General features: G+C 36.6%; 1 protein-coding gene across 5 annotated transcripts in view; it reads right to left on the bottom strand.

Annotated features, from left to right (window-relative positions):
* sec31a (SEC31 homolog A, COPII coat complex component) overlaps positions 1 to 26,109 on the bottom strand; it is a 58,511-nt gene extending 32,402 nt beyond the window's left edge. For 4 of the 5 annotated variants that reach the window (XM_039758829.1, XM_039758830.1, XM_039758833.1 and 1 more), the window contains exons 1-17: positions 25,932 to 26,109; positions 19,459 to 19,538; positions 19,196 to 19,319; positions 18,271 to 18,469; positions 17,249 to 17,344; positions 16,666 to 16,806; positions 16,136 to 16,278; positions 14,347 to 14,446; positions 10,838 to 10,999; positions 9,025 to 9,177; positions 7,016 to 7,240; positions 6,850 to 6,924; positions 5,331 to 5,381; positions 2,645 to 2,716; positions 1,830 to 1,905; positions 1,296 to 1,474; positions 696 to 822 (exon numbers count right to left, since the gene is read on the bottom strand). In XM_039758829.1, the coding sequence (XP_039614763.1) occupies positions 696 to 822; positions 1,296 to 1,474; positions 1,830 to 1,905; positions 2,645 to 2,716; positions 5,331 to 5,381; positions 6,850 to 6,924; positions 7,016 to 7,240; positions 9,025 to 9,177; positions 10,838 to 10,999; positions 14,347 to 14,446; positions 16,136 to 16,278; positions 16,666 to 16,806; positions 17,249 to 17,344; positions 18,271 to 18,469; positions 19,196 to 19,319; positions 19,459 to 19,537 (2,002 nt within the window). In that variant the 5' untranslated portion in view covers position 19,538; positions 25,932 to 26,109. The remainder of the gene's footprint in view (positions 1 to 695; positions 823 to 1,295; positions 1,475 to 1,829; positions 1,906 to 2,644; positions 2,717 to 5,330; positions 5,382 to 6,849; positions 6,925 to 7,015; positions 7,241 to 9,024; positions 9,178 to 10,837; positions 11,000 to 14,346; positions 14,447 to 16,135; positions 16,279 to 16,665; positions 16,807 to 17,248; positions 17,345 to 18,270; positions 18,470 to 19,195; positions 19,320 to 19,458; positions 19,539 to 25,931) is intronic. The other variant, XM_039758831.1, reaches the window with a different exon arrangement.
* Positions 26,110 to 26,711: the final 602 nt, after the last annotated feature.

The following is a 26,711-nucleotide window of genomic DNA, read 5'->3' as shown; positions in this document are numbered from 1 at the left end:
TGTGATTTTGTGAACGTGAGCTTTCAAGTTTCTCCAACACGCTATGTCACTCAATCAACTTCATTTTGTTGATTATACCACGGTTTATTTGAACAAATAGTATGTTTTTCCTTTGCCTCCACTTGGTATTCGCTGAAATTCTTATATTTTTCTCCGTGCTTTTCCCATTGTCTTTTCACAGAAGGCTGCGCTTAAGGGCGATTTATATTCATTTGCATAATCAAAGAGGCGTAATTCTGGGAGGAATTGGGGCATTACATAAAGCGCGTGCACGAGCGTTACTTTTCACGTTGATCGGGATTCATGTAGCGGAAGAACGTGGAAGTTGGAGTACGCACAGATTCCTGCACCTGGATTTTTCTGTGCGCAAGCACATTTGGGCTTTTGTGCTTATGCCATGTTATAGTGAGAGTTCTACGCACGGCATTATACATGAGGCCCTTGGTCACTAAACTTTACCTCCTGAACATTCTCTGGTTATTGTGGTTTCCTCTAACACCACAAAACATGTAGGTTAGGTCTTTGGGTGACTCTTATTTCAGAATTGAATGCAATACTATGTCATTATTATAACAAAACATAAGCTTTGTTAGTTTACCCCCAATGAAATCAATAAATATTTTGGAAACAGAATATTAGTAAAATTACTAAACCCATCTGCAAAAAAGAAAAAAAAAAACGACTAATATCCTTACCACAAAGACCAGCAAATTCATCAGGGTGTGCATAGGTCAGCACAGCAGCAAGAGCCTCTCGCCAATTATTGAGGTCACAAGACTGAGCAATCTCCTTCCAATCCTTTGTTACTACAGCCGTAATGAGCTTAAGAAAAATACATTAAAATAACATTAGGGCAGGAAGCTTATATAAGAAAGGAGGAAAAAAAACTAGCGCAGCCAGTACTACTTCAAAGATATTACAACACAGAGAATCTATAATCCCAACTCAACAAATGCACAAACTTTACAGGACATAACTGCATGAAAAGTGCGTTAGCAACACTTGGTATAATTGCACTTGATAACACTCATTCATAAATATAGTTGATTCTGAAAATATTCAGACCATTTCACTTTCTGCACATTTTGTATTTTAGATTTAATTTTAAAGGAATAAATTTGACATTCCTGCCCATGCATCTACACTCAATAACCAATATGACAAGATGAAAACATGTTTTCAGAAAGGTGTGAAGACTTATTAAAAATCAAAGTCTCTCATTCATCTGTATGAATCATGTATATATATATATATATATATATATATATATATATATATATTTATTATGTACATACCTTTGTAATCTTGCTTTGTGTTTTGGCAAAGTATTTTTTCTGAGTCTTCAAAAGAAGTTCCTGTCCTCCAGCAATTGCTAGTATGATAGCATCTGCCATGCGATTATCATGTAAGCAAAGATCTACAGCACCTTCAAAGTCACCAGTGAGAAGGGCTTGAGTTATAAGGCCATCAACATCTGCAAATAAGAGTGTTGGGGTAAGACACAAAACAATGAGCTGCAAGATCATCTACTTTACCTTGCCATTAGAATTTTGAGAATGGCTATTTTAACAAAAAGCCAGCTCTTTAACACAGGCCACTGGACTTTATACCATACACCTGCTTCTGCTCACACCTCTGACATGTTGTGTAAACCTGGTTAAGCCCCTTAAGCAACAGAGCCTCAGTTACTTTTCCAAAGGAACTGCATGAGTATACACTATGCACTTGATGCTTCCGAATTTCTTCTATTACCATGCAAAGAAAAAAAATCTTTTAAATAAGACCGTAATAATAATATTGAAAAGCAGTGACAGAAGCCTGCTACTTGCCTCCACTGACAGAAATATTAAATGTCTCCTTTATTTTTTCAGTTTTTTCTCCTATCCCATTATCTGATTGGTCAACCTAAATGGAAACGAAAATATAAAATAAATTCAACAGTATCACCTATAATACAAAATTTGCCATTCTAAGGGTGTTTGTCACAGAAATGTTACTGATTTGACTTGAAACAAAAGCAATACTAATTCAAGGTCTTATTCAATTTCTATAAATACTTATAAATGAACATGCAATAGAATGCTTAAACCCAAGGCTACACTCTAAATGGAACATAGACATAAAGCAGGTACAAGAAAAGTGAAATATGACCAATTCTAATAAAAAGCACAATGATGCCTCTATAAATTTTGTTATAAAAACCTATCTTCTGAGAACTGAAATATATTTATACTTCACTACAGCATTCATTCAACAGTACGTAAGCAAGAATAATTCTGGTATCCTAATAAACATAAGTCAATTAATAACCAGATATCACTTTGCTAACAAACACTGAGCCCTGTGATGAGCTGTTTTAAACTTTGGGCTAATGCAGAACCAGTTAGCCAGATTGGAATTTAATATTGTCACTTAAAGCATTTTAAACAGAACATAATTTAAATTTGTTTCATAAGAATATTAAGCATTCCTTATAAATTGTTACATTTGTCAAATAAAATCAATCTTGAATCTTATGCTGAAAATGATTAAACAAAATTGTTATTTCATTGTACAGTATTTTATAAAGGGTTGCACTATTTCATTCACATAATCAAATAACAGAAAAATAAAATTTTAGAGAGAAAAAAAGAATCTTAAGTACCTCTTCTAGAATCTGTTCTTCCACTGCTTCACATTCAGCAGTTTCAACTTCCTGTTCAGGTTCACAAATTAGCTGAACAGAAAGGAATTCAAGGGCAGGAGGACAGTAAAGAAAATCCAAGATTCAATAATGATTGCAGTCATAATCATAAAATGTTAGAAAATCATCTGGTTTACATGCAAACATGCAGTCTAACGATATTATTTTCAAAGATTCAATTTATTTGAATAAAGTTGTAAAATGTTAATAATAAACACAATGTTAGACATAACAATTAAGGAGCAAATGTTGGATGCACTTTTTAAAATTTACCACAAAAACAAATGAAACCCTAAACTGTTGGTTACTGTGTTTTTCCAAGTCTACAGATAATTTATCTTTAATAAAAGCCAATTATTTACCCACAGATATGAATGGAATTAGGAGAAGTGTATACAATATGATTGAATGACAGCTGAAAAATGTTGCCAGTGTTTATAATTTCACTTCTCTATTAACTTCTTAAAAGGTTTGGTCACCACTAAACTGGCTCAAATCAGCCAATACAAATTGCACATTATCTGCATTAACACTACTCTCATTTGTTTGTATGCAGTAAGTTTCATGTTCCTTATACCTACTCTCCTGCACTAGTTTCCATTTACTCCATTAAAAAAAAAATAGTATATATATATATATATATATATATATATATATATATATATATATATATATATATATATATATGGGAACAGGTAACCAGGGATCAGAGAAGGTGGAATGGATATAAAGATAATTTAAGCTGAAGGAAATTTCTTTACAGGCACTGTAAGCAAACCAGCCTTTTTAGCTTAAGATGAACATTTTAAGCAGCACGATTGATTTCACGACAGACTGGAAAACTGATTTAAATTACTTGCATTAGGGTTAAATGCCAGAGGCAGTAATTCTACTAGAAACACTACATCAGGAGGAAGACTTGTTTGTCCTGGAGCTGTAACAACTGCAGTATGTCTTTCAGCTAAGAAACAATAATAATGCAGGAAAAGTAAAGGAAAAAAATAATTTTGCTGAAAATTAATTTGAAAAATAAAGGCAAATAATACAGGTTGAATATCCTTAATCTGAAATGCTTGGGACCAGTAGTACTTTGGATATTTTCAGATTTGTGAACAAGTATAGAAATGCAGTCAGGCCAGTTAAATAACCCACAAGCATAGTAAGAAAGAAAACGTGAGAATGCAGTTTAAAAATAAAAAAACAAAAAAAAAAACAGGCTTTTTAACAATAGAGGCAAGGATGGAGAGGAACAGAATGGGGTCAGAAAAGATAAACTATATACTGCCTTAACCACTGTTATGGCTACTGGAAACGCCTTAATGGGGAGGGTTGATTTCTGCTACTCTTGTTGCAAGGGTCAATAAATGGCAAACTTAAACCAAGACTCTTTTTCCGCTTGCTCTGTCTCTCAAGAAGTTCACCCAGCCACACTACCACATTCTTTGCTTTCCCTTCACCGCATCTCTCCTTTAGTTTCATCCTTCTACGGACACATTTATTATCTCTGCACTCATTGGTTTCAGCCCACTGTTTATACACAGCTCATGGTTCCTGCTGACAGTCCTCATTTCTATAGTCTGCTCATGCTGGAAATGCACTGCTATGTGCATGGTAGTCATAGCAGAGCCCCTACCATCATAATGAGCATTGAAGTGACAAACACATTAACCCACAAAAGTGATAAATATGACATACAGACTATTTTCTCCTTTTTAAGGGGGCCTAAAATACATTTTTGATGTACATTTTACGTAACTATTTTGTTTCTTTTGTAATTTTTTACAGTTGCCCATTGTCACTTCTACAAGAAATGACCAACAAGTCAGGAATATTTCAGCCAACTTTTGCTCCATCATGCCTGCTGTGCTGGAAGCCATTAACCAACAGAATGAGGTGGCTACATTTAGTTTTGGTATGGTGCTTTGTGTATATACAAAAAACAGAATTATGCAAAAATAGTCTACTTGTGTCTTAATGCCCAAACATCAAAAATTACTTCAAAATTTCAGCCTAGTGGCAACTGGTCTACCAAGATAAATAATACACACGTCATTTGTACACAAGGGAGTATTCTTCTCCATATTATATATAAAAAAGTTACTCTTCAGTTTCCAGCCACATAAAAGAAAAGAATTTCAGTCAATAAGGCAATAACACTCATTTCTCCTTCAATAAAATAGGGACCTAAGACTTCAAAAATAAGATAATTTCACATTTAACCTTTATGGATTTGTTCCAAAATAAATTTTAAAATAATTACTAAAAAAAAAAAAACAAAAAAAAAAAACACTAAGTTTATGCTTTATTATTTAGGTTCAGGTAGATGGCATAAATTAAATCCTGCAATCAAAAATAAAGTCAGCTGACAGGAAATAAACATTCAAGCCTATGTACTCAGAAGTTCTAAATTTGTAACTGACAACCTGTTTCATCCAAAAAGAAACAAACACATTCACAAAAAACAATCCTTTCCATGTGAATGAAAAACTGCTCCAGTAGTAAAGATTCATGCTCACTAATCAGATAGTGGCAAGGTCATGTTAAAAGATGAAAATGGATTCTATTTTAAAACAAGAACAAATTCCAATAGATAATAATGCACATTATTTTGTGGCACATTCATCACTCTTGCTGGGGATATCCCTACCTCTTCTCTTCCTCCAGGTGAAATACTGTTCTTCTGTAGTGCAGTAGCAATCTGTGGAAGAAAAAAACAACTTGGTTTTCATACATTTAAATGCTAGACTAACCTAAAAGAATAAATATAATTAGACAAAAATGTACAAGACTTCAAAACAGACTCAACATTAACAAAGAATCAGTATTTAAAAAAAAATATACAGTAATCCCTCCTCGATCGTGGGGGTTGCGTTCCAGAACCCCCTGCGATCGGTGAAAATCCTCGAAGTAGAAACCATATGTTTGTATGGTTATTTTTATATATTTTAAGCCCTTAGAAACTCTCCCAAACTGTTAACATTATTAGAGTCCTCTAGACATGAAATAACACCCTTTAGTCAAAAGTTTAAACTGTGCTCCATGACAAGACAGAGATGACAGTTCTTTCTCACAATTAAAAGAATGCAAACATATCTTCCTCTTGAAAGGAGTGCCGTCAGGAGCAGAGAATGTCAGAGAGAGAGAGAGAGAGAGAGAAATGTAAACAATCAAAAATCAATAGGGCTGTTGGGCTTTTAAGTATACAAAGCACCCGCGATAAAGTGGTAGCAATGAAGGGATCAATGTGAAGATAGTCTTTCAGCATTTTTTACAGGAGCGTCCGTATCTTCTAAGCAAACAGCCTCTGTGCAAACAGCTCCTCTGCTCACACCCCCTCTGTCAGGAGCAGAGAATGTCGGAGAGTGAGTGAGACAGAGAAAAGCAAACAATCAAAAATCAATACGGGTTGTTAGAGCTTTGAAGTGTGCAAAGCACCATGTGGAAAGCATATTGTATATCATTGAGGAGTTTTATTTAATACGTAATACATGCTCTGATTGGGTAGTTTCTCAGCCATCTGCCAATAGCGTCCCTTGTATGAAATCAACTGGGCAAACAAACTGAGGAAGCATGTACCGTAAATTAAAAGACCCATTGTTCGCAGAAATCCGCGAACCGGCAAAAAATCTGTGATATATATTTAGATATGCTTACATTTAAAATCCGCAATGGAGTGAAGCTGCGAAAGTCGAAGCGCAATATAGCGAGGGATTACTGTATTGTAAAGTGATGATTAATTCATTAATCAAGCGAGTGGATATAACCGATCAAATAAAATTTTAAAAAATCCTACTGAAGCTCCTAAAATGATGAAAATGTTACTAGGAAATTCCTGCTAAATTAAAAAAGTTTACATCCACCAATTCTATGTACGGTTTAGCAGAACTGATGTATGCAATAGTAAAAGAAAAATACCAATAAACCTAGCCAAATGTGCAAACATAAGAGTTGCAAAATTCATGGACCAGTCAACAAATTATGAACAGATGCAAAATAATTTGGCTCCAACAAAAGAAAACAAAATCTGGATGGATTATTGTCAATTAAAATACAGGAAATCTAGTCAATTTGTCTGTAAACAGAAATGGCATTTAATATCTTCAATAAGGTGTTTTAAGTGCTTCTAAGTCTGAAAAGACTATAAACCATACCAAAATGCAACTTACTTTTTCTGCAAGCTTTTCTTTCTTATAACCCAAAAGCTCCAAGTATCTGCTACGTGGATCCCGCTCAAAGTTGATCTTAAAAAAAGGGATATAATATAAACAATTTTTAAAGTTCTATATTCTACCTTAAAAAGACAAAATTAAAATGAAATTGAAATTGAATTACCTTTAAAAAGGACCACACATTTTTCTCCAGTTCTGTCTGAGATGCATCTATTTTAAACTGACAAAATTCAGCAAAGCTTCCAGATTGTACCGTTGTCTGAAGTTGATTTGAACGGTCCAAAAACTCAGTTTCTGTGACAACCTGACTCACATGGACAAGACGTGGAGCCGATGGCTGTTGTGAAGGTGTCTTTATATTTTCAAATGTCACGAGCTTGCCTCCAAACTATGGAAGAAATTTTTAAAATTATTTTGAATAATATTTAAAAAAATAATCACTTAACGATTTTTCATTAAGAAATTGAAAAATATCACATTTGAAGTGATGCAACTGTCAACTTCACATTTAACTTTTCTTTTTCCCTTTGGCAGAAATGGTAAACACTATGAAAAAGCTTTACTGGAGTTTTAATTTTATTTTCAACCCTACATTGAGGGACTGAAGGCCAGAAGTCCACATGACCACCATCATCTAATTTTTCCATGTGAATCCTGAAAACTATGAGGACTGATTTAGATCATTTATGTTAGGTAGAGTGCCCAGAAGAGGGTGGGCGGTCTCATGGGCTCAGATCCCCTGCAGATTTTTTTTCCTCCAGCCATCTGGTGTAACTGGTTTTACACCCTACATACAGCAATTCACATCCGTAACAAACATGCGTCTTCATCACTCACGGACAATTATATGTTGCTCTCTCCAGAGTTCCATCTTTTCATTCACTTTCTGTTGTATCCTCAAACACTCCCTTTTTAGACAACTGTGTCTTTCCAGAAGTGTTCAACCATCAAAAAATAATTATTATACGGCGTTTGTTATGCCGCGGGGTCACTATTGTGTTGTATTTTGCTCTCTCCAGAGTTCCATCTTTTCATTCACTTACTGTTGTATTTTCACACCAACCCGTTTTAGACTACTGCGTCTTTCCAGAAGTGCTTAGCATTCAATAAATAATTATGCATGAGATTGAGCGTGTGCCTAGGCGTGGGTAAGCCGTTGAACCCCATTCAGGCTGCAAACCGTGGAATTCCCACTAAGTGCGACTCATATGCTCCCACTGTTTTCGTCCCTACCCTTTGTACACACCCCCCTCCCACACCTTGACTGTTCATAGAAGCATGTTTCTCGCGGAGGCGAATCGCCATATGCAGCGTGTAAAACTGTTTGCGAGGGGTATCCCATGGGATCCTTAAAACATTGCTTTACAACTGAGGTTAAAACACAATGAAGTGAGCAGTCTTTAAAAATCGAGTTTTCGGTTACGACACATGACCGTGTGCACCATAGCAAACTGTTTTACACGCTACATATAGCAATTCGCATCCGCAACAAACATGCGTCTTCTTAGATGCTCCTGTACTTTGTACACACCCCCCTCCCACCTCGCTACTACCGTGGTTGGGTGTCTTGGTGGATTATATATGGAAAGGCAGCCAAAACCGCACGGAGCAATGAAAAGTCTACGTGAGTCACAGCTGCATCTGGAATGTACAAAGACAACAACGACTCGAGTGACGAGTTGGAGGTGGGCACATGAGCAGGTAGTGCATACTGGATGAGAAATCAGCAGACTAGCATGACGGAGGAAGTCCTTCTCCTCTCCTTCTGTTCCACCCTCCGCAGCCGAGCGCCGCATGGACGATTGTGTGTTGGTTCGTTCCGTGCATTGTTACAATGTTGCTTTTCTTGCCGATTTATTACATTACTGATTTTTCAAATAATTTTCTCCCTGTGCTTAAAAATTATTAAAAAACCGGCCTGATTATGCAGCGTATGGCCGCGGGTTGGCTAGTGCCATATAAATAAATGCAGTTGTTGTTTTTACTTCCAAAAGGCAGAAAAACAGCTTGCTAACTGGTTAACAGGCTAACTTGCTTGCATACATTTAGTAGTTGTAAGGGCTACCATAAAGTAATTTTGGTAGTGGTTTTATGTCAGAATGAATGTTTTATATGTCAAAATAGTTAGAATGCTTAAGATCAAATGTTAAAAAAATACATATATATACACACAGCAAAGGAGGCTCCAACAGGTCTTCGAATCCACTTTGGTGGTTTTTTCAGAGGTAGGACAGGATTTTGCTGAACAGTGTGCTGAGGGATCTGCAATGGAGGAAGAGTCTGCCCAGTACCAAATGGATCCAGATTGCCAAAGGATGAGGTTAACTTTATAAAATACATAAAAAGCAGTTGTGTCAGGATACATTATAACCTGTTATTAACACCTTTATATAAAATATACTACAATTAAATATATTCAGAGTTTTTAAAAATTCAAATAAGCTAGGTTGAAAATGAGCAAATTAATTGTGCTGCCAGGTAGAAAAATGTGAAACGGTCTGAACAGACTATTGGCAACATGTGTTGCAAAGCACTGCTATGATATTAAAAGCAGTTAATCCATGTGTCCTCCAGAAATAACACAAAATACTTCTTTCTTGAAAGTTATGCAAGTCATTTACCAAAATTATAAATGCACAGATAATGCACCCAGAAAAACATCAGTCAAAAAGAAACACCAAGAGTCCAAACCAGAATACAAAAAAAATGCTATTCTAAAAGCACTTGTTAATTGATTCAATATATACAGAGAACTGAAGGTAAATTGCCACAAGAAAAAAAAAACCCTCAAAAATTCACCACAATTATGAGAGAAGCTTTCACCATAAAAACAATTGAAAGAAATCATGTTATAAGCAGTCACAAAAGTCAAAAATTAAAATTTTCTTTGTCTGAAAGATGAGCTTTTTTCCACCCAAAAAACCAATGTGACCAGAAGGAAGGACTTCACTACAAAACAAAAAAAAAATACTCAACTCAGAAATTCAATCCAACTAGAAGGTGAGCCTTTACCATTCAAAAAAGAGCACTGTGAAGGTGAAAACGTGTGTATAAAGGTGTGTTACCACAAACTTCAAAACTGAAAAAATGTGTTTTTCTATAAAGGCTCTTGCTGAAGAATCTGAAACCTCAGACTTGCTGCGCTCAAATTTACAGAGTCATCTGAATCATCAAGATGGTTCTTTGAAACACTAACATGTAACCTAGCAACTCATTAACTAAAAATCCAAGAACAAAAAATGAAATTGTGATACACTCAAAATTTAAATGAGAAAAGAAAATCTTCCTTAGACAAGAGAATAAAAATGAAACACACTTATGAAAATAAAGCTCGACAATACACCTTTCAAAACACTAAAATTTATCGAAAGTAAAACATTTAACACACAAATATAGGAAAAGTTATTTATAACCAAAAGTAAAATTGGTATCACAAAGTTGAAGATAAGAGGCCAAGCGAGGTACAGTCAAAAATAAACCAAACATTTAATATGCAGGAACAGCAGCACCTGTCTTGGGAATGTTCTCATATACTGTAAAGTCTTACCATAAGTGACTAATGCAAAAATTTCAGGCAGCATATTAAACATATCTGATAAAATAAATCCAATCATTAAGGCTAGACAAGAACAAGTAAATACTTTACTTATGCCACGAGTTCTAATAGTGGTCTCTTTGGGGGGAAAAAGCTAACAGGCTTTTACCATTCTTTAATATAAATAAAACTGGCAACAACTTATAAATACTATAAAGTAAAAAAGCTGCACATATTTCACCACCACCATGTACCGGTAGACTAATAATTATAAGCAATCTAAACACAGTGAAATATTAGATATTTCAGCATTCCTGCACTTTGTTAAGCACAATGCATACCGAATATTCATTTGATGTTATAAATTAATAAGATTTTTAAAAATTAGGATTTACATGTAAACATTCTTTGAAACAGGAAGAATTAAGTGAAAGGAATGTAGTTATCCACCTGATCTGTGTGTTTCTGCCTTTGGCCTTCCACAGTACCTCCCATGATAGAGTAAATACTGATACTTCCATCAAAGGCAGCAGCAGAAAGAACAGCTGGATTTCTCGGACACCACTGTATGTCAAAGCACCACTGAGTACTGGTAGGCAACTCATATAAAACCTGAATAAAAATACAAGAATGAGCAATAAAGCACACCTTTCACCGTGTAAAAAAAACAAAAACAAAAAAAAAATCAAGATACAAGTTATAAAAATTAAGTCTTTATAAATTAGCATATTTATGCTGTCAGAGATACAGAAGGCAGAGGTGTAATTTAGTGTGACAGGTCCAGACAGAGTCAACTTCTATGTAAAAAAAAAAAAAAAGTATCAGGATAAAAATAAAAAAATTTCCACCAAACCAGATCATTAACCAGTAATGTTATTCCATCAGTCTATCACCTAGACTGAAGATAAAGATGTGCAGTGTTTAATACTTAAGTAACATTTTACACTTAATAAGCCAGGGGGCACTTTATTAGTAACTAGTACTAATAATATACTGTACAAGAAGTAAACAAGATATGCTTAAGTCTTACCTTAAAATCAGCTTACAAAAAAAATATGCTTAGACACTGCAGGTATTTATTTAGAATAAACCATGCAATATGTTTACTTATAGAGCAGCATTTACTGACAATGAGTAGAACTGCAACAACAACATAGCAAAACACTGAACTTCTAGGTTATGAAAGTATAAACAAGAATCAATCATCTTCTTTCAGCAGATCCCGTTAGGGGTCATACCAGGAGATCATCGGTTTCCATATCTTCCTGTCCTCTGCATCGTGTTCTGTCACACCCACCATGTGCATGTTCTCTCTTACCACATCAATAAACCTCCTCTTAGGCCATCCTCTTTTCCACTTGCCTGGCTGCTCCAACCCTAGCACCTTTTTCACAATATTCCCAGCATCTCTCTTCTACACGTCCAAACCAATGCAATCTCCCCTGTCTGGTTTTGTCTCTAAACCATCCAACCTTGAGCACGGTAAAGGCGGTCTATAAATAAAATGTATTATTATTTTATTAGTAACCTGAGCTGACCATCTAATGTACGCGCTTCTAATCCTGTCCATCCTCGTCACACCCAATGCAAATCTTAACATCTTTAACTCTGCTACCTCCTGCTCTCTCTCCTTTGTTTTGGTCTGTGCCACTGTCTCCAACCAACATAACACAGCTGGTCTCACTACCGTCTTGTACACCTTCCCTTTCATTCTTGCTGGTAACAGTCTGTTACAAATCACTCCCGATACTCTCATCTGTCCACTTCACCTTGCCTGCACTCTTCTTAACTTCTAAGGCACACATACTCTGTACTGTTGATCCTAAGTTTTTAAACTCATCCACCTTCACCACCTCTACTCCCAGCATCCTCGCCTTTCCTCTGACCTCTCTCTGATTGACATACATGTATTCAATCTTGGTGCTACTGAACTTCATTCCTCTCCTCTCTACAGTCCCTGACAAAAGTCTTGTCGCTTCTCTATTTTGTAGAAACTCCTGCTATTAACCTGACTTTTAATTAATCAACTGGTGTTAGAAATAGCTCATATGAAAGGCTAAAGCCCTCCCAAATGATGTTTAATGCACTGAAATAAATTAGTTTCACTATAAAAAGATTTATCATTTAATCAAGACAGAAAGGTCAAATTTGGGCAAGACAAAAGTTTTGTCGCCTATACAGAAAATAAACAACTTTACTGCAAATCCAAAAATATGTCAGCAAATTAAGTAGTGGTGCTGTGAGATCCAAATTTAATATCTTGTATGACTTCCATGAGCTTGAAGGGCAGCATCCATGCGGTATGGCAAGGATTCATACAATTTATTGATGAAGTCATCAGGAATAGCAAAGAAAACAGTCTTGCATGCCTCCCAGAGTTCATCAATATTCTTTGGTTTCGTCTTCCATGCTTCCTCTTTCATCCTACCCCACATGTGCTCAATGATGTTCATGTCTGGTGACTGGGCTGGCCAATCCTGGAGCATCTTGATCTTCTTCGCTTTAAGGAACTTTGATGTGGAGATGGAAGTATGCGATGGAGCACCATCCTGCTGCAGAATTTGGCCTTTTTTATGGTTGTGAATATAAGAGGTAGCTAGAATTTCTTGGTATTTTAGACTATTGATGTTGCCTTCCACCCTGCAGATCCCTCGCATACCCCCATACTGGATGTAACCCCAGACCATGATTTTGCCTCCACCAAACCTCACTGTTTTCTGGGTAAATCTCGGCTCCATGCGGGTTCCAGTAGGTCTCCTGCAATATTTGTGGTGACCGTGGTGTAATTCAACAGAAGATTCATCTGAAAAATCCACCTTCTGCCACTTTTCCAGCATCCATCCTTTTAGCAGGCTCTGGGCCTTGGCAAATGCCACACGGTTTTTTCAATTATCTTTTGTTTAGTGCTGGCTTATGGGCACTGATTCGACCATGGAGGCCATTTCGAGACAGAATCCGACAAACTGTTCTGGTTGACACAGGGACTTCAGGTGACCAGGTCTCGTGGAGCTCTGCTGCAGTGGAAAATGGGCTGGCCTTGGATTTTCGAGCCAAAAAAAGGTCCTCTCGAGCAGTTGTCTTGCGGGGGTCTTCCTGACCTGGGCTTGTCAAAAACGTCTCCAGTCTCTTCAAATCTTTTTTATCCTCTGAACTTGACGCTGAGATACATTGAAGGTGTCTGCCACATCAGCAGTGGATTTGGTCTTCAGCCTCTTGATAATCAACACTTTAGTCTCAGGGTGAATCTTAGGCATGTTTGCAGAGGTCTAGTTGCAGTTGATGTGAAGGTCTAGTGTACTGGGGTTCCTTTTATACACACCTGAGACCTAATTGATCCATTATTAGTCACAGGTGAAGCTCATATGACAAGGCAACAACACTTATGTCTTGCCAAAAATTGACTCAATGGGCTTTACCAAGCTGTGAATATTAGAATACTTTTTGTCAGTTTCGTTTTGCACGTTTTGCCATTATTACAAAAGCTGATGGGATTGAAATGACCCATTTCTTGTAACGAAATCTTGATTAGAAATATATTTTAGCGGCACTTCAGGTAAATTTGTACACAAGCGACAAGACTTTTGTCAGGGACTGTAGAGCATATTTCCACCTCTTCAGGGTCTCCTCAACCTGCTCTCTACTCTCATTTCAGATCACAATGCCATCCGCAAACATCATAGTCCATGGGGAACAGCCTCAGAGCCGATCCAAGATGTAATCCCACCTCAACCTTAAAAACATCCATCACTCCTACCAAAGACCTCACCACAATGCAACTCCTTACCATTAAGAAATGGCAACTTTCAAACAAACAACAATTTTCTTCCATTCTAATGACAAAAATAATGATGAAGAGAAAAAAACACAACACTTGAGCATCAAATAATATTCAATGCAAAAAATAATGGTCCCAGAAACATTTCCTAGGATGTGAAAGAAATATCTGTAAAATTGCTTGCCTCTCCGGTGTTTGGATTCCAACATAAAATTCGATTGTCTTTCCCACAACTCAACAGCAATTCTGGGTCTGCAAGGCTCCAAGCAATTGCAAGTACTCCTCTGTAAATAACAAGGATTTGTAATATAGTATTATAATAATAATAATAATAATAATAAATTGTATTTATATAGTGCGCTTCCCACGCACAAGGAACATCACAAAATCTCAGAAAGAACACAGTATATATAACATTGGATACAAACAATATCCACATAAAACACTAAAAAAGAAATACAGGCTATAACAATATATTAAAACAGAACTATAATAAACCACTAAATTCAATGGTAGAAGAAAGCCTAAACAAATAATTGGTGATAACACACACATAAATTATCCTGTGCATCTAAACAGAAATGTAATCTGAAAGAATCTCCATTATAGAGTAGTATATTACAATCTCACAAAATTTAAGAAAAATAAAGAAGAAAGTCATTGCATGCATGGGAAATGCAACAAAGCAGTAAATGTCCTATGTCCCAAAATATTATTTGTACCTTTAAAGGTGGGGGTGGGGGGATATATAGAAAGTGTTGTCATTTCTAATTGCTGTAACTGAAATGTACATAAATACCCTTAAATTTAAGTCTGCAATGTGTACTTTAATCACATCAGAATTGCTTGATCTGTCATTTTAAACTGTGGAAATGAGGTGCAAATCAAAGAACACTGTGTCTTTGTCCAATACATTATGGAATGCACTGTATTTTCATTTTTATCAATAACAAAAAATGCTGGTTTGAAAAAACTAAATGCTTTAATATATACTTAACTTTAAGTACATGGTGCCTCAGTAAAAACAACTGGACTGACACTATATTGTGTAAATGTTATATTTATTGCACAACTTCATTTATCATAATTACTTATTCACAATTTAATATTTATTCATAATATTAGTAGTCAAGGAAAAGAGCAAAACCTATACATTCATCTATCTAACCTGTAAACAGCAGTCTCATAAGCAAGCTAGGATCCTACACTTGCTGTAAACTAGACATAAGTCTGTCAAAGAGCACAATCACACATTACAGTACATCAACATACATTCAAGATTAGAGCTGGCTGTTAGTATGATAGAATGCATCATATTGTATAAGAATACCAGAGTTTAGCTGAACACAACAATATCAATCATAGCTTATTATAGGAAATATTTATATTTACATTTAAAAAAAAAAAAAGTATGTTTATAATGACAGCATGTAAATCAAAATATTAATAGATGAAACACCAAAAAAGCGGACATAACCAGCTATTCTAATACTTTTCAAAAATTCACCATATAAACTGTACTTTCTTAAGCAAAAAAAACGCACACACACAACTGATGTGTACTACGACATTCTATCATCACACTTCGACCCATTTAACTCAACCTAGGGATGCAGAAAGCTATCGTCTATACCAGCTACATAAGGTATTATTATGGGGTAAAAAAAAGAACCATGAACAAATTCATGGCAAGGTTCATTTAGTGGGGGCAATTTTGAATCATAACCAGAAAGTCCTTTGGGGTGATATGGGAGGAAAACCACATAGAGACATCCGCAAAATGAGCCGACTCCCACAGACCACCATTACTGTAGAATAATTAATATAATGCGTATTTCCTAAATATTGCACTGACATAGAAAATAATTTAGGTATTTTCCACTTTCTTGTATTGAGACAGGATCCAGCAACCCCATGACTCAAAAATGGATATTTCTTAAAAAAAATAAAAATGCTAAAAGCATCTTGTATACCTTGTATGACTTTCTAGAACCTTCAGCGGGGATGTAGCAAACCTCAAATCCCACATTTGAATCACTGGCATTCGGTCATCCTCTGAAGCTAAAATTAACTGGGTAGCAACTTCAGGGTTCCAAGCAAGTCCTGAACAATGCATCTATAAACATGAGAAGATCATTAAAATCACCATAAATGGTGATTAAAAATTATTTTAAATTAATATATAGATTTTCAATATTACCTATTTGTTTAATACTGACTAGGTAAGTGATAAGTATTCAATTAATTTTTTCATGATAAAATGCAACCCAGAATAGAAAAAAAAAACAACAAACCATGGTTAACTGTAACAATTATTGTAGGCCGCCCATCATTAAAAGTGATAGGATTTGTCAACATTATTTATTTGTATTTGTAATATGTATGTGGGTCAGTTGTAAATGAGAACTGACTTAACATAAAACAATGTAAATGACTGCAAAATCAACTGTTCCAGTTCCTCCTACCTAATATTTTATTTTGTAGTCTGTAATATAACCCTTACTCTATTACTGTGGTCGCTGACTTTAATAATCAGTTCATTTTTTCGAAGATCCCACACTGATGCACGTCCACTGGGGCTAGCTGAAGCCATGATGTGCTGAACTTGTTTGTTCCAAGCCACACTGCTGATATCTTCAAAAGGCTAAAACAAACAAACATTTTACAAAATAAATATTTTTCAGGAGAGAGAATGCGATGTTCTTGATACTTCTTTTGATGCTTTATGGTTAGTTGCCCATACAATACCTTTCTGATTGTTAATATTTGCTTAATTGTGTTTTCTGTCAATAAGGAGATTTTAGTCCTTGTAACTACACAGTAACACTTTCTAAGATAATGTCCTTGTCTTATTTTCTATCTGCTACTATTCCTACATTCCTCCCCCCACTCCCAAATTTCTTATACTTCCCCAATGTGAATTACATATTTTACCTCTATCATTTCTGAAAGAAACTTCAGTGTGCAAACAGATTTTAGCTAATACAATAATACTGCAATCCATGATAGGCACAACATTCTCCAGTACCAAACCTGGGTGCTGTGTTTTTCTTTATGTAAACTTCTGAAATAAATTTTTCGATTACCTGAGATTTTGCTCCAGGTGTCATTGGAGTACCAAAATTGTTTAGGTCCCAAATATAGATTTCAGACTCATTGGCTCCAGATACAACAAGGTTTGGCTAAAAACAGCAAACAAAAATATTATCACACATGTAGGCAATTATAATAAAAACTAAACATAATTCAAAGCTAAAATCCAACAACAAAAGTAAGCTACAAGACAACTGACAATATCATGTGCACAGCACTGAGACTACAAAAAAAAAACTAATTTGAGTGTTTTTAAAAAAACAAGGCTACAAGTATTTTGCTTCAGTGAAATTACTATTACTTGGACAACCTTAAAACCTATCCCTATGTAGTATTCTACCCACTCTTATTACTAATAGACTGAAGCAGAGACACTGGAAAAAATCTGCACTCCTGGCAGTCTTTGGCTAGAGTTTCACATGATGTACAACATTTCAAGTCAAATTGTACACAAAGAAATGCCACAGGAGTGACAGCCAAGATAAATACATATGAATGTAACTTGGCAAACCACAAATTCTCTGTTAAGAAGCATAATTCAAAGCAGACTGATCAAATTTGAACTAGCTGTTCTAATAGAATTTAAAAAAAAAATCAATTAAACTTGATGTATTCTTATTACGTGTATTTTGCTTATAACTCCAGTGCTACAGAATAATTACACAAAGTGCAAATGAGAAATACCATATAACACACACATACATATAGAGTTAGATATAGTGGTTTTAATTCTAAAACTCCTACTTTATATGCAGCCATCTGAAAATGTTTATTTCACATGCAAACAAAGACAAAACCATTTTGTTTGGAGAGGTCTGTAGCAAACCATATTAATAACAATTGTTCAATCTGTTAAGCATTTAGACGTACAATAGATAAAATAGTCAAACAGATTTTCAAAAGTAAAAGAGCTTTTTTTTTTTTTATATATAAACATTACCAATTTGCTACAGCTCTGTGTAAAAACATAATCAGTGCATTAAAGGTAGACGTCTTAAATAATCTGATCACTTACTTGGAATGGATTGATGTCCAAAGCTCTAACAGGACCAGTGTGTTTGTTATTCTGAGCAATGGTCACATCACTATCACCAGCTATAATTTTTGCTGGGTCATAAAGAACAAGGTTTCCATTTTCACCACCTGCAATTAGTATCCCAGAAGGCAGTCCTTCAGAGTTTATCCCATGTGGTCCCCAAACAAGTTTGTGATACCTGGTGTTAAAGATCACATTTCATATTAAGCTGAGAGGTTAAACACGAATGAATACAGTAAAGCTCCAAACCCTTTCATTTTATCAAAAAACAGTTATACAAATTAGCAAAACAACAACTAAAGATAGAAAAAAAATACTGCACACACATTACTTGTTTTTACAAAAATAGTGATATTATAAGAACAGATTAACAGGTTTCTAACACAACTGCCTTCAATGCAGCATTATAAAAATATTGTTTATTAAATAATAAAACCATTTATGTCCTGGAAAAACTACTTATGCATAATAAAAAACAACTATTAAAAGAATTTACGGAACACTTTATAATATCAGGCAATACCCAGGTTTTTATAGCCTTTGCACAGTTTTGTTCAAAGATAATGTGGAGTACAAGAGGATTTTCCTTAAAGAAAGACACAAAAACAACAATCCTTTCATTTATAAGCCAGCTTGCCCAATTTATGGTTGCAGCAAGTTGGCGCCTATCCCATCAGCGCTGGGAGTGACTGTACAAACCAGCATTAAAATGTGGTTTCAATCCATCCCAGTGTACACTGGCGGACACAAGCCGAACTCACCAACACTAGGTCAGTGCAGAATTGCCAATTAAACAGTAAACAAATGTCTCCTTAAAACTGTAAAATAGCTAGATAGTATAGTTACGACAATCGGTTATTATATTGTTTGTATTTCAACAAAGATTGAAATGCCTGTTATTTACCTATGCTCAGACGTAAAAGCACCAGAAGATTTCATATCCAATGTTGTGTCAGCAAGATCAAGCTCAAAAATTTCCAGGGAAGCATTTGTACTAAAAGTTGCATCAAGCTGCTGAGCTGAAGTACCTACAGCAACAATGATAGTAATATCACTAAACATTTATAGACCAAATATGTTTATACACATTGTCTTCAATTAGCTCTTCTATCCCTTATCTCTCCAAAATGATGCAAAAGGTAACACACACACAAAAAAAGTACTTACCAGCTGCCAAAAAGACGGGATACTGCTGGGCATGGCTCCAGGCCTGTATGGCCGTTCTGTTAATTTCTTTAAGTTTCATACTAAAACAAAATGTTGCACCATATGTTAAAACAGACATGGATCATAAATCCAAAGACTAGTTATTTCGGCAGTTTGTCTCCATCATGGGAGAAACAAATGCCAGATCTTTAAATTTCAAGTTAAGTCCCAATAAATTTAAATATTTCTTTTCGTAAGTGAGGTAATAACCATCTTTAAAGTTAGAAAATATATTTATCCACACAATAAACCACTAATCCAGTTCAAGTAGCTGCCTATAAAATAAAATTACTGTATTATTTTTTTTTTAAATTCAACTAAAATTACAGATAAAAATGTATTATTTAAGGAGTGACTATTTTTGCATAATATTGTCCCCAACAAATCAATTTGGGTTTAAAAGGTTTCGTTTGTGGAGATCTTGGAGTTGTGTTTACATCAAATCTGAGATCATCACCAACAGGGAAAGAAAAAAAACATAAGATATTTTTTTCCTTTGGAATCTTTAAGTTAGTTTCTTATCTATTTGCATTTTCAAAAAAGAAAAAAATTCTTCCATCTTCAAGCCTGCCTAAGCCATTTTAGACACAAATAATCTGGAACATATGTTAGCAGTATAGAATGCAAGGTGGGGAACTCAGCCTTGGTAGAGTGTCAGTCCATTGCTGGACATACTTATATTTAGGTAAGCACACTCACACATATGGAGCCCTTTAAACACCACTAATTAAAATTGCACACAAGATATGCCTTGACATATGGAAGGAAACCCAGATGTTCTGAGACAAACATACAAAAAAGGTGTGATCTCCAAAAAATAATGAGTCCAGGCTGAGTTGTGAACCAGGACTATGATGTTATGAAGAAAAAATAGAAACTACTGTGGCACTATGTTGCCCAAAATTTCCAAATGACTTTGGATAAAGAGCTGCAACAAATAAGAAAACTGCAGCAGGAGCCTTCCATAAAGGTGACTGCTAAACAAAAGGATAATTATAATCATCTTTTTATATGATGTTAAATAAAAAGTCAGATAAAAAAGTATAAGAGCTCATCAGTGACAGAACGGCAGATCATAAAAACAAATTAACAATGATTTACTTTAGTTGAATTCCTTAAGATTATACACTAGTCATCTACTTAAAAACTAGGCTCAAAGCAGATTTCTATTTACAGGCTGAAACAAAGTCTTGAATTCAGTTGTAAACCTAAACTGTACCGATGATTTTCATAGGAAATTCCTACTTAAGAGGTTTTCATCTGTGTTCCAAATTCAACTCTGATTGCAACTCTTGGGAGTGTGGCAACTTCTAATTATTTTCCTTGTGTAATTAAAATGAATTTGATTGCTAAAGGACACTTTATGCTTACTTTAACAACAGAATCCATGAAGAATACAAAAAAACTTCTGTGAAGGAACTTAAGGTGGCCTGGAATTACCTCTCCATCGGAGTCTTTTGTTTTGCAACTGTGACGATCAGCACCGGCAGACTGCTATACCTTCCCCAACGACACAGCTTTAGTTGTACAAAAAGCTCTCCCAGCTCAAATCTGTTTATCTAGGTATGAGGTGCCCTGAAATTTATAGCGTAAATAATATTTCATGTGTGTTCCATGTCTACAATGATCTGTGTAAATGTAGGATGACAGGAAATGCAAGGCAAGAAATGTTGAACACATAGCTAAAACAAACTTTTTTCATGTTCTACTAATATTCTTCTTCTTTTGGCTGCTCCCATTAGGAGTTGCCATAGCAGATCAATTTCTTCCATATCTTTCTGTTCTCTGCATCTTATTCTGTTACACCCATCACATGCATGTCCTCTCTCACCTCATCCATAAACCTTCTCTTAGGGCTTCCTCTTTTCCTCCTTCCTGGCAGCTCTATCCTTAGCATCCTTCTCCCAATATACCCAACACCTCTCCTCTGCACATGTCCAAACCAACGCAATCTCGCCTCTCTGACTTTGTCTCCAAACAGTCCAACTTGAGCTGACCCTCTAATGTACTCATTTCTAATCCTATCCATCACGCCCAATGCAAATCTTACCATCTTTAACTCTGCCACCTCCAGCTTTGTCTGCTGTTTTCTGGTCAGCGCCACCATTTCCAGCCCATATAATTGTCAAAATGCTAAAATGAAGTGTATAATGTGTGAAGACTGAAGACCAAATATCAAACAAATTAACAAAAGAGACAGATAATAAATCAAGTGTGCTTTTTTCCTAGAATTTAACCAAAGTAAAAGGAATTAGGATAGGGTACAACACACACATACACATCTTGGCTGGTGCAGAGGTAAGACGTGCTGTCTCCAAGTCGTGAGGTTGAATCTCGGGTCCTTCATGCATTAACTGTTTTAAGTAGTGAGCAGCTATTATTATTATACAGGGTGGTCAAGATCTAATTATGCAGATCCAGATCGTCTTGATGACTTTGATTTTTGCAGGGACGATTCCAGTTTGGCGCGAAGATGATTCTTCATGTCTTTAGTTCGCACACTTCTCGATGGTTCAGAATTTTTTGGGCGATTTCTATGTACAGTGATCCCTCCTCGATCGCAGGAGTTGTGTTCCAGAAATCCCCGCGAAAGTTGAAAATCCGCAAAGTAAAAACCATACATTTATATTGTTACGCTTGGGTCACAGATTTGCACAGAAACACAGGAGGTTGTAGAGACAGGGACTTTAAAACACTGCAAACATTTGTCTCTTTTTCAAAAGTTTAAACAGTGCTCCATGACAAGACAGAGATGACAGTTCTGTCTCACAATTAAAAGAATGCAAACATATCTTCCTCTTCAAACGAGTGCGCGTCAGGAGCACAGAATGTCAGAGAAAGAGAGAGAAAAGCAAACAATCAAAAGTCAATAAGTGCTGTTCGGGCTTTCAAGCATGTGAAGCACTGCCTGACAAAGCAGCCGCAAGCAAGGGAGCAATGTGAAAGTAGTCTTTCAGCATTTTTTAGAGGAGCGTTCGTATCCTCTAGGCCAGTGTCTGAACAGCCCCTCTGCTCACACCCCCTCCGTCAGGAGCAGAGAATGTCAGCGAGAGACAGAGAAAAGCAAACAATCAAAAATCAATAGGTGCTGTTCGGGCTTTTAATTATGCAAAGCACCGCGCGGGAAGCATATCGTATATCATTGAGGAGTTTTATTTAATATGTAATACGTGCTCTGATTGGGTAGCTTCTCAGCCATCCGCCAATAGCGTCCCTTGTATGAAATGAACTGGGCAAACCAACTGAGGAAGCATGTACCATAAATTAAAAGACACATTGTCCGCGCTAATCTGCAAACCAGCGAAAAATCTTTGATATATATTTAGATATGCTTACATATAAAATCTGCAATGGAGTGAAGCTGCGAAAGTCGAAATGGCGCCAGCTTTCGCCTTTACACCTGGTGCAACTGTGTTGTTTTTATGTGTGAGTGGATGTTTCTTGTTGGGAGGGCTTCTGTCCTTTCTCTGATGTAGAACCCTCAACCTCAACTGAGTTCACCTCTGTTATAGCACATCTTTATTTGAAAACTAAAGGCGCTTTTCCACTGCATAGTACGGCACAGCACGGTTCAGTACAGCTCACCTTGGTTCGGCTCAGTTCGGCTCGGTTTGCGTTTCGACTGCAGTTTAGTACCGCTTTAGAGTGGGCGGGATTATTCACGTGTCGTTATAGTTGCGCCGCCTCTACTGCCGTGACACCGTGGAACTTTTACAACAACACGCAGACAACGACAACACTTTAGCTCGACGACGTGCAAGGGTAAGCATCTAAAAAAAGCACGTCACTAGCTAACTTTTATCACTGTTGCAAAGCATAAAATGAACTTAACTGCCAGTGTAACATTAAAATGCTGATTCTGTATATTACAGATCTTCCACATTTTGCAAAAAGTCGCAACAGACCATCTGTTTGGACATTTAACCGTGCTTCAGAGTGGTGGGATGTGATTGTTCCCGGTTTTACAAACACTCAGTGGCTGGAGAACTTTCGAAATGTCTGAAACAAAACATTCATCCACTTATGCAACAAACTGCGTCCAGCGATGGAGAGACGGGACACAAACTTGACGGGACACATGTGTGTGTACCTTTAAAGAAAAGAATAGCCAGTGACGCAGTAATGACGATTTTCTCCGGCCAATCAGTGACCAGCAGAGTTTACACGTCACGTTTTGGTAACGGTTCGGCGCACTTGGAACCTCGGCTGAGGTGGTACTAAAAAAAGGACCAGGTACCAGGTACTGTTCCCAGTGGAAAACGCCCCAAAAGTGAGCTGAACTGAACCATGTCGTGCCGTACTATGCAGTGGAAAAGCGCCGTAACAGTGTCAGATCGGGGGGAGCGTGAACATGACAGAGAATAAAAGTGAATAATAAAACAAAACGCTAGCTTTCACAAGTACCATAAATTTACACCAGCTGTTATAGACTCAAATAAATTAAAATGTATGTTTCTATTCCATAACAGTAATAATAATAATAGCTGCTCACTACTCAAAACAGTTAATGCATGAAGGACCCAGGATCAAACCTGCCACCTCTCAACTTGGAGACAGCACGTCTTACCTCTGCACCAGCCAAGCAGACATATATATGTGGGTGTCGTACCCTATCCCAATTTCTTTTACTTTGGTTAAATTCTAGAAAAAAAGCACACTTGTTTTGTTATATCTGTGTCTACTGTGAAAGTGTTTGAAATTTGGGCTTCAGTCTTCACACATTATACACTTCACGTCAGCATTTTGCCAACTATTAGTAGAACATGAAAAAAAGTTTCTGTTCTAATTATGTGTTCAGCATTTTTTGCCTCACATTTCCTGTCATCATACATTTACACAGATAGTTGCAGACATGGAACACACATGAAATGTATGTGTTCCAAATAACGATATATTATTCAATCTATATAAGTCATGGTACCTCACACCCAGATAAACAGACTTGAGCAGGGAGAACTTTGTGTACGATTTAAGCTGCGTGTTGGGGGTGGGATAGCAGGCTGCCTGCTGCTGGTGCTGACAGACATTTGCAGGAAAAAAAAAAAAGACGCAGATGAGGAGGTGCGAGGGAATTTAAGATGGCCCGGCATCACAATTTTTTTCGTAGGCTTCAGGGATTCTGGTGTTAAAGTAAATGCTCCTTTCAATTTTCTTAATGGCAGAGGTACTTTGTGCCTACTGTGGGATTTTTAGTACTTCAACTTAAAAAGCAGAAATATATTGCAGATGCATTTTTCTCTGCTTTAGTGTTATTTGGTATCTGCACTAACAAATCTGTTGCCTTTTTTATTCAAAGGCAAATGTGCAAAAAAAGAGTGGCAAAGAGTTTTGGCCAAAATTATCTTTACTTAAGTGCATAACTTATACATTGCATCAGATCCCCATAACAGCCAAGATGTTCTTCAAGTACCATCATAGTTACAGAAAAGATCAATTCTGCAGCTGCGCTAGAATGAAGTGACTTGCTAATAGTCCAACCGCAGTTGAAGGTATTAAAACATGAATATACAATGTTGTGGTTTACATGCCACATACTGGCTTTAAAATGACAGACAGCATATGATTCTAAAGCTCATGTTCAACAAGTCACTTACTAAAGACCCAGGACATGCAAAAAACTGCTCTGTATTTCTAAAATGTCTTGCGATGGTGTTCATTATTCAAAGCTTCCATTAAAATGAAGGTTTGTTGGTTTTGGTTGTAAACTAGGGCTTATGATTAGACAAAATGACAAAACAATGAATTGCCGACTGTTGTGAAAAGCGAGTCACGACCCACCCCACAATGAGCTCCCAACTGATCAGGCTTCCTAACTGTACATCAGCAACCAGCCTGCCCCAAATAACCACAGCCGCCAACAGCGAACACGAATGTCTTCAAGAAGGGATCAACGCGAAACATGTTATACATACGCAGGAATTAAAGTGGAATGCTCTCTTCACTTCCACTGAGAGGTTAACACACCATCATGTGTTATTTATGTATATCAAATATCTTCGATCTAAAATATCTGATTGCAACCTGCATGGTGAAATGCTGTTTTTAAAATTCATGCACTGTGGAGGCCTGACAACATTAAGTGACGACTTAAAATCCACTTTAACAGATTTATTCGAGGAGCTCATTTCTACTTCAAGCAAAGTTCCGCAACATACACCAACAATAACGACATTTAAGGCAGAGAAAAATGTTAACCATTACAGGTCTTCCGGTTAACAATTCATAAAACTGTTAAAAGTGTGAAACCGAGTCCGTTATTTATCAACAAATATCATAAACTATTTATATGTTTAAGCGGCTCGAGTTTATCTTGCATACAGAGAACAACTAGGCCTGATGATTTGGCAGCCATTGAGCAGCAGTGAAGCACCACAGTAGAGAACCCACGCGCGTACGCACATAAGGAAATACAAGCTGCTGTAAATATGTCGTACCTGCGTTAGGATACGGAGCCACACCGGTGGAATTCTTAAGTTATGAGACAGGATAACCACCCGCTACTGTAGTCGCGCCGAACGCCCGCTAAACCTGCTGTTGTAGCTGCCGGTGGATCCCTTAGCGACGGCAGTCCAGCGGCTTCCACGTCTCCATCAACGTGGCAAAGCCAGGGAAGGGCGGAGTCAAGGAAAAAAAAAACTTTGCTCATCCACCCCTTTTTTTTCTATTTTTCGAAACCCTCCCTCCAGGTTCCGGAAAAGGCAAAGGGTGTGGCCATGTATGCTTCCGTAAACGTCAACGTGGACTCCATACTGTTAACCGGTTACAAAAACTGCCAATCATTTATATACAACCAATCACCAAGAGATAGCCTTTGTCAATCATTTTGTTTGACATCGATTCTGCAAAATGGAGATAAGAAAGATTGGGGAAGAGTTCTTACGTCTGGTTTGATGAAAATGAGTTTGGTAGTCCTCTGCAACCGTAATGTCTTCACAAGCAGCATTTTATCATGCCTTAATTCTGCAAAGAGGGAAAGTTTTCTAGTTGTAACTGTGAAATATATGCATGAACGAGAATACTGTCATTACACGTTCATACTAAGCGGGGTGCGAATCGCTGTTCAGGTCAGTTTATCTATTATGGGTTTTTTAAACTGTTAAGCCGCATCCAACACAAAACACGTCTCATCACGTAGTCACTCCACTCTTTATCCATGTCGTGTGTTGTTTATTCCTTAATGTAAGCTTTTCTAAGCAAGACGTGCAGATTGGGAA

This window comes from Polypterus senegalus, chromosome 7 (assembly GCF_016835505.1).
Source record: "Polypterus senegalus isolate Bchr_013 chromosome 7, ASM1683550v1, whole genome shotgun sequence".
NCBI classification, from domain to species: domain Eukaryota; kingdom Metazoa; phylum Chordata; class Cladistia; order Polypteriformes; family Polypteridae; genus Polypterus; species Polypterus senegalus.
Note: the sequence above shows the minus strand (reverse complement) of the source record. Positions and strands in the feature narration are given on the sequence as shown.